At 41.6% G+C, this 12594-nt stretch overlaps 1 protein-coding gene across 1 annotated transcript; it reads right to left on the bottom strand.

Annotated features, from left to right (window-relative positions):
* Positions 1-4954: 4954 nt before the first annotated feature.
* LOC307131011 (uncharacterized protein) lies at positions 4955-12224 on the bottom strand. Its single transcript, XM_079824390.1, has 3 exons — positions 12105-12224; positions 7758-8024; positions 4955-6156 (listed from the first exon to the last, which is right to left on the bottom strand). Exons 2-3 carry the CDS (start codon positions 7840-7842, stop codon positions 5063-5065), a joined length of 1179 nt encoding a protein of 392 aa, XP_079680516.1. The 5' UTR covers positions 7843-8024; positions 12105-12224; the 3' UTR covers positions 4955-5062.
* Between the last annotated feature and the right edge of the window lie 370 nt (positions 12225-12594).

Here is a 12594-nt window from a genome sequence, read left to right on the forward strand (position 1 = left end):
CAACCCTCTACACACACCTTGGCAATAGAATCGCCATTGGCTAGTACATAGTCGCCAGACTGATACTTTATTATATTATATTATATTATACTTATATAAATTCCGCCAAGTTTATCAATACCTTTGTCAAATGGCACAGCTTTTTAAATATCTGAATGTACACCCTTAACATCAGTCAATCAAGCATTAGACTATAACCCTTTAACCCTAACATATATGTTATGATATTATGATAATCAAGCACTATTTAATGATAGAACTTAAGTAATTAAAACTAAGACCATTGGTAACCATGTATGAATGCATATTTGTCATTTAACTGAACTTTGGACTGGTGGTGGTGCTTAAAGCTACACTGTGTAACTTTTTTAGTTAATGCTTAGCTAAAAACACTTAGTTCTTTCAAAAATATATGTGCTCATTAATGCATATTTACTTCTTTCAAGTAATAAAGTATTCTCTTAAGTTTATAATATGCCATTGAAAATACATACGGGTGAGGGTTAGAATGCGGGTCGCCATGTTGCCCCTCCATCTTGAAAGTACATTAGCCAAAGAGGGACATACCCGTGAATTCAAGCTTGGCCTTTGGCGTTTTAACACTCGATGGCACCGTGTCGAATGTGGACGAGGTCGAACTGGAAGCCATGTTAATCTTGGACTAAATCGCCGAAATCACTTCGGCTTGGGCACCCCTGTCTGTTAAAGATCAGAGCCTCTGGACATTCGCCTCCCAGAGAGGCATCCAGACTAAGGTACTGCGGACTGGCAGTATCCTCCTCAGACCGGATCTCAGAGACGGGTATCCTGGAGAGCAAGACTCAGCGTAGCGCCTTCCAACCCTTGCTAGCGAGGGGAGTTCATCTGCTCTATCCTAGGATCTACTGAGCTCGTATCTTTATAGAAACACTCAGGAGGCCAGATTGGCCTACAAGCTGATCTAATCGGGAGGCCTCACAAGGGGCCTACGACCATCTGATCAGACCCAGGCAGCCTCAGGCTCACAGACGACCCTCAACTAGAGGGGAGCTTAAAAAAATCTGCCCAGTAGGTAACCAGGTTGTAGGCCAAATACAAGCGGGTCCCCTCCTGTGGGGACCAAGTAGCAGAAGTGACACTTGTCGCGCTAGGGTATGAGACCACCTTCAGATGCTGCCAGCTAAAAGGCCAGATCACTGATAGCAGGTCCCAACTAGTTGTCAGTGTTATGCCAGTTAATAGTTCTCGAACTGAGAACTCAATCCCTCAGGGAGGCCTGGTGAGGCCTACCACCTGAAAGTAATCCATGCTAGCTGTCCGAGAATCCAAACTTAGGAACTCGTCCTCAGGGAGGCCTGATGAGGCCTACTACCTGATAGCAGTCGAAGCCAACTGTCGAGGTAACTGGAAAACGAGAACTCGTTCTCTCATGGAGGCCTAGAGAGGCCTACTACCTGATAGCAAGCTAAGCTAGCTGCCCGAGTATCCTGACTCGGGAACTCACCCTCAGGGAGGCCTAGTGAGGCCTACTACCTGATAGCGAGCCTTCAGGGAGGCCTAGTGAGGCCTACTACCTGATATCGAGCCTTCAGGGAGGCCTAGTGAGGCCTACTACCTGCTAACAAGCTATGCTAGCTACCTGAGCATCCTGACTCGGGAATTCGCCCTCAGGGAGGCCTGGTGAGGCCTACTACCTGATAGCAGTTGAAGTCAACTGCCAAGGTGGCTGGAAAGATGGGAACTCGTTCTCTCAGGGAGGCCTTGTGAGGCCTACTACCTGATAGCAAGCTATGCTAGCTACCTGAGCATTCTGACTCGGGAACTCGTCCTCAGGGAGGCCTACTACCTGATAGCGAGCCTTCAGGGAGGCCTAGGGAGACCTACTACCTGATAACAAGCCTTCAGGGAGGCCTGGAGAGGTCTACTACCTGATAGCAAGCTAAGCTAGCTGCCCGAGCATTCTGACTCGGGAACTCAACCTCAGGGAGGTCTAGTGAGCCCTACTACCTGATAGAGAGCCTTCAGGGAGGCCTGGTAAGGCCTGCTACCTGCTCGTGCTAACTGTCAAGTGACTGAAGCCCAGGAACGTGCCCTCAGGGGAGGCCTGGTGAGGCCTGCTACCCCACGGCAAGCAGGTATGTGAAACTGTCTGCTATAACCCTGGACTGACAGTAGTTTCTCTGCTGGCTGACAAAAGTAACATCCAACTACTAACTAGGGTTATTAGTTGGGGATTTTTCTGCTACTTGAAGCCGACATCGTTGAGGAGTAAATACATATCGCAATACACAGGTGGCCGATTTTGCAAGAGGCCTACCAAGACTGACTACTTATCTAGGTTGCAGCTATTAATTTGCTAACCTCCACAAATGTCGGGACTCACTCGCTACTTTTATTAGCCGCCATTCCGTGCGAGGGCATCAACAATGGAAATGCTCTGGCTTCAAGGGAGCTTACTATCAAACCAACATATAACAAAGGTTGCGAAGTGCTGCTCAACCCGAGCCATGGGTGAGGCAGAATGATACAGGAGTGGGATACTCAAATCTACTCTGCCTTATCAGAGGAGTACTACCACCTGGCCAGGGCATATAAACAGGGCCAGGGCCTGCCAAAAGCTAGCGGCTTTTCTAAGAAACTAGCTCTGGGGGGCAGGGTTGAGCTACGCATACAATCTCTTCGTATTTTTACGAAAGATGGCCTAAACCCTGCCCCACGACCACAGGCTAAGTCGCTATCAATTCTGCACAGCACTAACCTGCATTACTAGTGAAGACCCCAGAACGCAGAGAAGGGGGCGGGCCTTGGCCGGACAACTCCTCATGAGAGGAAGCTACATTAGGGATAATAAAAAACTACATTCACTCAGTGAAGGTTGCCCGGGGCGCCATCGCTTTTAGCGGACGCCTCCGCAATCCCTAGAAAGCCTAGGCCAACATAGATATATACCAGAGGTCCGAGAGGGCAACTTTTAACCAGACAAAGGCACTCGGGCAGAAGTGCCAGTCATATACTAGAGCTGGCTCTAGATCCAACTGTAGTTCTAGCGTTAGTCTGAACCTGCATTCACGAAAAACTTATACTGAGAGAGGATGCAAACCGCCTTACCCCGAGGTGGCTACCAGTCACCAGCTTAAAACTAGGAGAAAATATACGCCTAGCAATACGCTACATATCCGCAGGAATGAGTGGTGCCTTCCCAGAGCTACTCACACATTTATAAGGTCTTGGGAGATCTATAAACGGTTTTCCACCCACAGCGAGCAGAACGGCTCTTTTATATATTTCTCATTCCCTTGCTGGCTCTCTACTAGCAACACTAGCTCACCATGGAGCCCAAGCAACTGGTATGTAATGATCGTTCTAGCCAACTAACAGGGGAACTACAGGCCCTACAGAAATCAGGAAGACATCCCCTGATCGAGATCCCTCAGCAGATCTGCCTGGTGCACACGAAACACCGCCATGGTGTAAAAAGTAGCACTGGGCTGACCTGCTGCCGTGTATGCCCTGCCATAAAAGCAACACATCGTTTAGGTGGCAGGGTTGGAGCTCTCAGTGTCCTTGCCCACCCAGATGCGAGATTGCAAACATCCCGTTAATCGGTGGCGACAACACATACCCATATTCTCTTATCCTCCCGACATCAGCGACATACCGCTGATGTCAGTGAATATGAGCCGAATATGGGTTATTTCATGCCCTCTCGATCTAAATAGGAAGACCAGGAAGGAATGAAAGCCCAACTGAGCCGATGCTTTATGGCCGGGGAGAAATCGATCGTTTAATCTAACACAAGCAATCTCTCCTCTAACGGGCCAACATGGCGGCCGCAGCGCTTTTCATAACATTCAACGGTTCAGCAAACACAGTCCGGATGGCTGAGAAAATTAATCCTCCTTCTCACAGCCATCCCTAGAGCACTTGCAGATAAGTCTCGTCAGCCACCATATCGTCTGAGGGAAGAACGCCTCCCCGTGACGATTTCAGCGAGCTTTATCCGAGAAACCGGTCACGTGTGCCCACGCTCAGCCTCGGCATGAGCGGGACCGCATCACTAGTCTCGGATGCCAAACCCTCTTCCCTCAGGAAGAGAACCAGACGAGAGCGGAGCGATCTCGGATTGACAAACGCTCACATTACACAAACAAACAACTCCATAAGAGCTGACTGTGCATGCTCTTGATCCCAGGCAGAAACACACGGCTCATGTGTATACAATAATGAATTTGGATTACCTTAACTCGAAGCATTCAGACAAAAGAGTCCCTGAAGACGAAAAAGCAGTGTCATGTTTGCAAGGCGCCCTTATATACTTCCTGGTCGCACATTGATGACATCATGGGCTGTCGCCGGTCAATAGGATTGATGTGATTCGATAGTATTTCAGACACCTGTAACGCTGGAGGCGTTCCCATAGCGTCAGCTGACGTAGCGTGAGTTCCCTTTTCGAAAGGGAACAGACACTACAATTAAAAACTGAACGCGTCTTTTCAATCAAGTGTGAGTGAGCTGAACGAAAGTCACGTCACAGACACAGCAGGAGTCAGATCTCATTCATCACGAGAGAAGAGCTGAGCAGAGCTGAGGTAAGCGCGGCTGCCATTCTCGACGCGTGTTCAGTCTGGTGCGTTTTCAGATCATGCCTATGGAAGCTTAACTTTCATAGGAATTCATTGAAAAGTTGAAACACTCACTTTGCTCTGCACCACTCCGTTATGAATGCAGAGGCCGAGCGCATTTACATTCTGTGAGTGAGATCCCACCCCTGTGGGTGGGTTGATAACATGCAGAACAGCTCCTTCTACTGGCTGTAGTCTATAGCCTCTGGCCAAAAAATCCCCCGATGAGACAAAATGATGATATTTGCGTCATCTGAGGATTTTTTTCCAGAAATAAAATGCATAATTCTCTCGTCTCAGGGGGACATGATGGGGGAAAGTACGATAATTCAAATATAATACCGGGTTTCTACTGATACAAAGCTTAATGCTAAATCGCTGAAGTAACCCTTTAACAAAATTAATCTAGATGAATTTGTGCTTTTAGGAAAAACTAGTATTTGACATGAAACACATGCTGCTCACTTGCAACATTTTCTCATATGAGCGTGAAGGAATGATAATCGTGTAAAACTCTTCTCACACTGAGTACAGTGGTACGGCTTCTCTCCAGTGTGAACTCGCTCATGTGATTTCAGGGCTCCAGACTGAGTGAAACTCTTGTCACAGTATGAGCACTTGAAAGGTTTTTCTCCAGTGTGAATTCTTTGGTGCTCTTTCAGCTGACTAGATGTAGTAAAGCTCTTCCCACAGTCACAACACACATGATCTCTCACTCCATCATGTGTTTTCTGGTGCTGTTTAAAACTGCTCAGCCATGAAAAACTCTTTCCACAGAGAGAACACACATGAGGCTTCTCATCTGAATGAACTATCAGGTGTTGTTTTAGATCTGATGATGAAATAAAACCTTTACCACACTGATCACACTTAAATGTTTTTTTCCCAGAGTGACGGAGCAGATGTTTAGTGAGACTTGATGCTTCAGAAAAACTCTTTCCACACTGAGTGCATGTATATGGTTTCTCTCCAGTGTGAACTCGCTCATGTGATTTCAGGGCTCCGGACTGAGCGAATCTCTTGTCACAGTATGAGCACTTGTAAGGTTTTTCTCCAGTATGAATTCTTTGGTGCTGTTTCAGATCACCAGCTCTGCTAAAGCTCATCCCACAGTCACAACACACATGATCTCTCACTCCATCATGTGTTTTCTGGTGCAGTTTAAAACAGTCCAGTCGTGAAAAACTCTTTCCACAGAGAGAACACACATGAGGCTTCTCATCTGAATGAACTATCAGGTGTTGTTTTAGATCTGATGATGAAATAAAATCTTTTCCACACTGATCACAGTTAAATGTTTTTTCTCCAGAGTGAATGAGCACATGTCTACTGAGAGCTGATGCTTGAATAAAACTCTTTCCACACTGAGAGCATGTATACGGTTTCTCTCCCGTGTGAATTCTCATGTGTATGTTAAGGTTATGTTTTTGTGTGAAACTCTTTCCACACTGAGAGCAGGTGTGCAGCTTTTTGGCTTTTGTTTCTTGAGTTTTGAAGTCACAGAGTTTCTTAATGTCATTTAGTTTGTGTTGTTGCTCCTTCTCTTCCATCTGGTCTAAAATAAACATATAAATTAGTCAGAATCAGTTCAATGAGGTTAAATATGAAAATTAAAAACACTTAGCAGAAAACAAGACAGTCTGTGTGAGTATAAAGTATTGGTAACGCTTAGGTTTCATTAGTTAACAGGAACTAATAATGAACTGCACTTCTACAGCATTTATTAATATTAGTAAGGATGCACCAATAAGATTTTTTTGGGCTGATACCGATTTTAACAGACAATTATTGGCCGATTCTGATATGTCATTGCCCTCTTATTAGTGATGTCCGGTTCACGAACAAATTGTTCTTTTGAACCGGTTCTCTTTAGTGAACCGGTCAAACCAGTTCACCACATCGGACTGAATCGTTCTAAACGGTTCGCGTCTCGAGTCAGCACTGATCCATATGTAACTAAAGTTACTAACTTTCTGACATGAGTGACAGTCCCTCCAACTGGAAATAAACTAATATCCTGAAGTGTATGTTACTCTAGTGACTCCAACAGTTCACTGAACTGAGACATGTTGTGCTGAGAGAACTGATGAGAACTAAGCAGCTGATACTGAGCATGCACGTGTACTACCAAATGTACAGCGATTCTTGAGTTAACAGTTCTCGAATTCTTTTGGACACGTTCGATACTGAGAACCGATGATCCGATGAGCTGAGCATGCATGTAATACCGGATCACCAGTACGGAATCGAGAACCGTTTCTTTCGGTTCGTTTCTTTCGAACACGTTTCGATACTGAGAACCAATGAGCTGAGAGACTCAGCAAAATGACAGGGCGAAGACCAAGAAGTTTTCTTTAGATAGTTTGTTAGTTAGCATGTAGGCTTCTTTAATTTCAGTTTTGAGTAATTGTTTCAAGGACATTGATAACAATTAGGGGCCGGTAATGTAGGAGCCTAAATGCAGTTAATAGATCATTTTAATTTATGCATTAAATAGTAATTTACATGATTAATTTATGTGGAGGAAATTGAAGGAAAGATGTACAGTATGTACATGCAGTTAATATTTACAGTAATGCAAGGAGTTAATTGTGTAATTATCTAAAATGTGTGTGGATAATTAGAGTGCATTTACATTGGTGATATTTTGGAATAGAGGACTGTTATCACATTTTTACCTTTAACCGCATGCACCTTTAATTGCTGGGAATACTCTGGCGAGTTTGGTGAGGGGAAGTGGTGAAGTTATCTGAGTCAGGCAAGCAGAGAGTGGAGTCTCACAGTTTTTTACCTTTTCTCTCTGTCTCCCCTTTTTTTTTTTTAAGTAAACGGATTCATTTTTGCACGAGTGGTTGTGTGGATTTATACGAAGAGAATGGACAAAGTGTCATGCTAGGGCTTCCTTCAGTGGAAACCTACAAAATGTATTGTTGATTGTTAGTTAATACATTAATTAATGTTAACAAATGAGACCTTATTTTAAAGTGTTAAAGTATCTTTAATGTGCAAAGGTCAGTTCTGTCATTCACTACGATTAAAACTGATAAAATATGATCATTTAGATGCATTTCTCTATCATTTATCATCCATATACTGATTATTATTTCACAGCTACTTAAAGCAGTCAATAATGAAGAATCAAGAATGGACACCAACCTATTTGTTCCTCAGTCTCTTCATGTTTTATTCTGGATGGTTCTGGATAACTCATGTCTTCAATCTCCTCTTTAATAAACTCCATCTTTAACAGTCACACTGATTTCAGCTGCTACACCTGGAGTTTGTCCTTCTCTTGTAGGATGATGGGAATATTACCAGTATTTATTGGTTAATTGTTGTGGGAGGGGCTTCACTGGTGGGAGGGGCTTCACTGCAGGTGTGAACTGTGATCACTGTGAGATACTGACGCCCACAGGACCAGATCTGGACAAATCAAAATCAAGTTATTAGGGGTGCAACGGTACACAAAACTAATGGTTCAGTACGTACCTCGTTTTTGAAGTCACGGTTCGGTATAGCAGTTTTACAAAATTGCTTTTTATTTATTTGTATTAAACAGTGGTTTACTGAAGAAGAAGAAAAGTGTCTGTCCTTGAACTAATTAAATTATAACTAAAATGTATTGTAGATATTGCTGTAAACTATATAGGGAGCCCTTACTTGCACATTAATATTAAAGGTTAACAACAGAGCCCAAACTATTAGCCTAAATTCAGTTGCTATTTTTTTTTTTTAGGTATAATAATCAACACTCAAATAACACACAGTACGCAAACATGTAAAAATCTCCAATTCGTTGTTGAAATATAATAATTTATACACAGTGTCTGTCATTTTCATGACAGGTTTATTTAAACATACATGAAATAATCAAGACATCACTAACAGGTTCAGTAGAATATAATGAATATAACGGCTAATATAGAGCATATATTTAGTGACAGAGTTGATTTCTCTGTGGACACTGAATGACTGCCTGAGGTAAATGTGATGCTAAATGACATTGTTTAATTTAGTTGTTTGTTATATTGAGGTCTTTCCGCCGTTGAAACACTGATTTAGCAATTACACCACATATATACATGACAGTAAGTTGTAATGTATCCTCAACATACCTTCAGATGTTCATTCATGTTTATTCTTTAGGAAGAGATGATCGATCGCGTTCACAGATGATCACGTTCATGCGCGCGTCGCAAGGCCGCTTGATCAGTGATCAGTAACGGCACATTAAAGAGTGTCAAAACGGCTGTTTATCGTTTGAATGTCGTGATAAAATGGACTGAATACTTAATATTGTATTAACCGGACTGTTAACTGTTAAAGACTATTCGGAAACCGTTCGGTACACGCGTGTACTGAACCGAAAACCCTGTACCGAAATGGTTCGGTACGAATACGTGTACCGTTTTACACCCCTATAAGTTACTGAATTTATACTGAATTACCAGAGTTGACCAGACCTGGCTAAAAAAAATAAAACTTATCTGAAGAAAGACAAACATCAATATTGATGAAAGCCAAAATATTAAATGTCATGGATGTATATTTACTGAGTAATCTACAATTCTTTAGAGGGGGGTCAATATGACAATTTTCACTTGAGATTCTGAGCCAAATTACAGGAGGGTAAAAATGACTTTGAAAAAGATGGCAGCTTTATTTTACTTTTAAACAGAGATTGGTAGGACTTTTAGTAAAATCTGTCGACTTTCGTTTGTTTGGCTATCACCAGACCAAGCTCAATATTTTAAGACTGGTCTGGAGAGTCTGCTCTTTATTTTCTACTGCACAAGAGGTGTGATCAACCATCGTGTTAAACCCCCCAATAGCACGCCATGTGGATAAGCCGGTTTGTGATTGGTCCCCACAAATTTGTAACAGAAGCAGGATAGAAATATGTACAGGTTTCCAGCCTGAGATGCAGGGCGAAAACAAATCGCTGGCAGATCGGGCTGGGTTTCTAGATTTCTGTTGCATTATATGCCAACAGTGACTGTTCAAAAATGGGAAAAAACACTTATTGTGTTTTGTGCCCCAAGCTTGCATACCTGGAACTCAAGAAGTATTAATGATATCCTAATAGTCTGGTTCTTATCAAGCATTTATTTAGGTTTCTTCATTTTAAAGGCCCCATATGGTGAAATGCCAGAGATATGGGAGATCTTAATGTGGTTTCATGAGCAAATTGATCAATTGTTCCTTTTCTGTGGTCAAGAACCAAACGTGGGTCACTTTACATACAGCTGATACTTTTGTCTTTTACAGAGGAATATCTGAACAACAAATAATGTTGAAAAGTATTAAAGGTCCCATGGCATGGCATTTTTCTATTATTTTATAATGTTTCCTGAGGTGTACTTATATTGTTAGTATGATTTTTACATCATAAAATGTCATAATTTAGAAATAAAAGGCATTTTGTCTATACTGCGGTTTGCCCTGTGGCTAACTGCCCTGTTTCAAGAGGCGTGTCTGCTGTGAGACTTCAGTAAAAGCGCCCACTGTTGTGATTGGCTGACATCTTTGCATTTGAAATGAGCAGAGGGGGCGTGGTTTAACGAGGTCTACGACGCACGAGCTGCTGCCAGAGAGACGGATGGACCTGAGTTGGATGGACCATGCCCGGCGGAGGTGCAAAAAAAAAAAAACGCCATAGTTTTCGCTCTCTTAACACCACAAAGACAGTTCACCCATCAAAATAAACCCATTACATGTAGAATAAAGGTGTATCAAAGCACATTTCCCTCCAGTCCTATGTAAACTACGGCACACAAAGTTTTTATTTAATACGTTATCGTATCGTGAGATGGTGGAGCACAGGAGATCAACGGAGTCTGAAGTAACTGATCGCTTTTGTGATCTCGCTCGCCTCAATCTGCTTAATCCTGGTGATGTCAGAGCCCTAAACGATCATATAATGGATTATTTCACATCCAGAGATGAAGGATCGGATGAGGAAGTTTCTGAAGAGGAGTTAGTTTAGCTGTGCTGCAGGTGCGCTTGACTTTCTATTCTAAAAATATACACTAGCTGTGCGATCTAAACATACAACAGATGATCACAAGTTCAGAGACAGCCCATGATAAACAATAGAAAACGTATTTCACTACTTACTAAATTGCTGTTCTCTTCAGAGTAACGTTAGCCTTCGTTACGTCCCCTTGTGTAGAGATGCAGCTGATAAATTCTAGTTTTCATATTCAGTTCAGACCTTTATTTTGAAATAGCGATAAACACGGAAAATTATAACATCCAGTCAATTTTTTGAGATAAAAAGTTCTGGAAATGTTTTAAATATAAAGGGGAAAATGATATAGAGTTGCAATTTGAGATGCAGCAGTGAGCTATAATGCACATGTTCTTTTATATTTACTAGAGGTTGAATTAAAATCAAATACTGATAAACTGCCTATATACTTCTGAATAGTGTGTCTACTTCATAAAATGTATGAAAATTATGGAAATATATGGTTCAGATCACTCAAACCATATGGAAATGGAGGAGCCCTTATGTTAGTAATGGAGCTTGGATACTCTAGAGGAAAGGTTTGGTACTGCGCCCAAACAAACTCTTACTGAAAGCTAATTTTCTGATATATCAACCTAAACCTTTGAACACAACTTGTTCATATTTCTGGCTTTGATTGTCTTGTAGTTTTAGAGTAAATTTTTTTTTGTAAAATACATATAAAATATTATTGTAAAATATATTTTTTACATTTTCGTAAACTTAAACTTTTATAACTTTTTTTCTATTTTACTTTCATAGTTTGATTTTTTGATTTGATTGATAATATGAAAATAAACAATAATCTGCCAAGTGTCGTCTTTAAAACAAGACCAACCTTAGGTCTATATTCCAAAGCATGCTTGAATTACAGCCATTTAAGTTTGTATAGTGCATTTTCATGTCTACGCGAAAAAAGGGGTGGTTTTTATTTAATCCGGTTTTTCTCAAAATTCTGTTCCTAAAAATCATAGCGATCAGCCGACTTTAGAAAACCATAACTTCTGTTTCAGGCAAGTTTAGAAAGAAATGAAAACATATTTGAAACGGTCTTGGCCTCAGCTTTCATATGGTATAAAAAGCTGTAAAAGGTAAAATTTCACCATGTGTTGGGTTTTCGTAGATCACATCACATATGGAGTATTTTGATACAAGTTAGATATTAATTGCATTAAAACAATGTTTGTTGAACTCCTGTCCAAAGTCTGAGAGAAACAACACGACCATCATGTTTATCTGAGCTGCTGAAAAGCCTCTTTGTCTCCTAAAGTTCCCTGTTTTCCCCTCATTCATTATGCTGATGTCTGAGATCTTCAGTAAAGTGGCACATTAAGCACATGTTATTGGTGTAATAGAGTCAGAGTCTGTGAAAAACTCTCTGCCAACATATTTTTACACTCATAATAAACCGCATTTCATTACATTGGTCCTTAAACGTGTAAACTCTGGAGCTGATCAATGTTAAACTCTGTAATCTGAGAAACATCTCTCACCTGCAGACTGGAAATATAAGGCATCCGGAGAAAATATTACACTTTTGTCCTTCATTCACGATCGTTAACAGCGTCGCTTTCAGCTTCAACTGATCTCAGCTCGTCTCTCGCGCTTCTCTCTTCTGCGCATGCTCAGTGCGCGTCATTTTTCTTAAAGGGGCCGCATATTCTTAAACAGGCCCGTTCCAGAATCAAATCACGCGTCCGAAAACCCCAATAGGTTGTTTGCATGTGGCGTCACTGCTGCTGCGTAACTGGAGCGTTTTGGGTCATTCTACGAAAATGGTGGCTTTCCTGTCCCGGCCTTAACCACCAGAAAAAACACTTAAAAGTGTCAGATAATGACACAAAATATATGTTTTTTGTTTTAATTGAAGTGTTTTATTGTTAAAAAAACATATGTAAGACAGTTATATTGCAAACCATTTTTTTTATATATTGTATAACACAGTCAGTACCATGAAATTGGCTTGTCCCTCGGGTCAGGAGT

This window comes from Gobio gobio, assembly GCF_949357685.1.
Source record: "Gobio gobio genome assembly, chromosome: 8".
Classification (NCBI taxonomy): Eukaryota; Metazoa; Chordata; class Actinopteri; order Cypriniformes; family Gobionidae; genus Gobio; species Gobio gobio.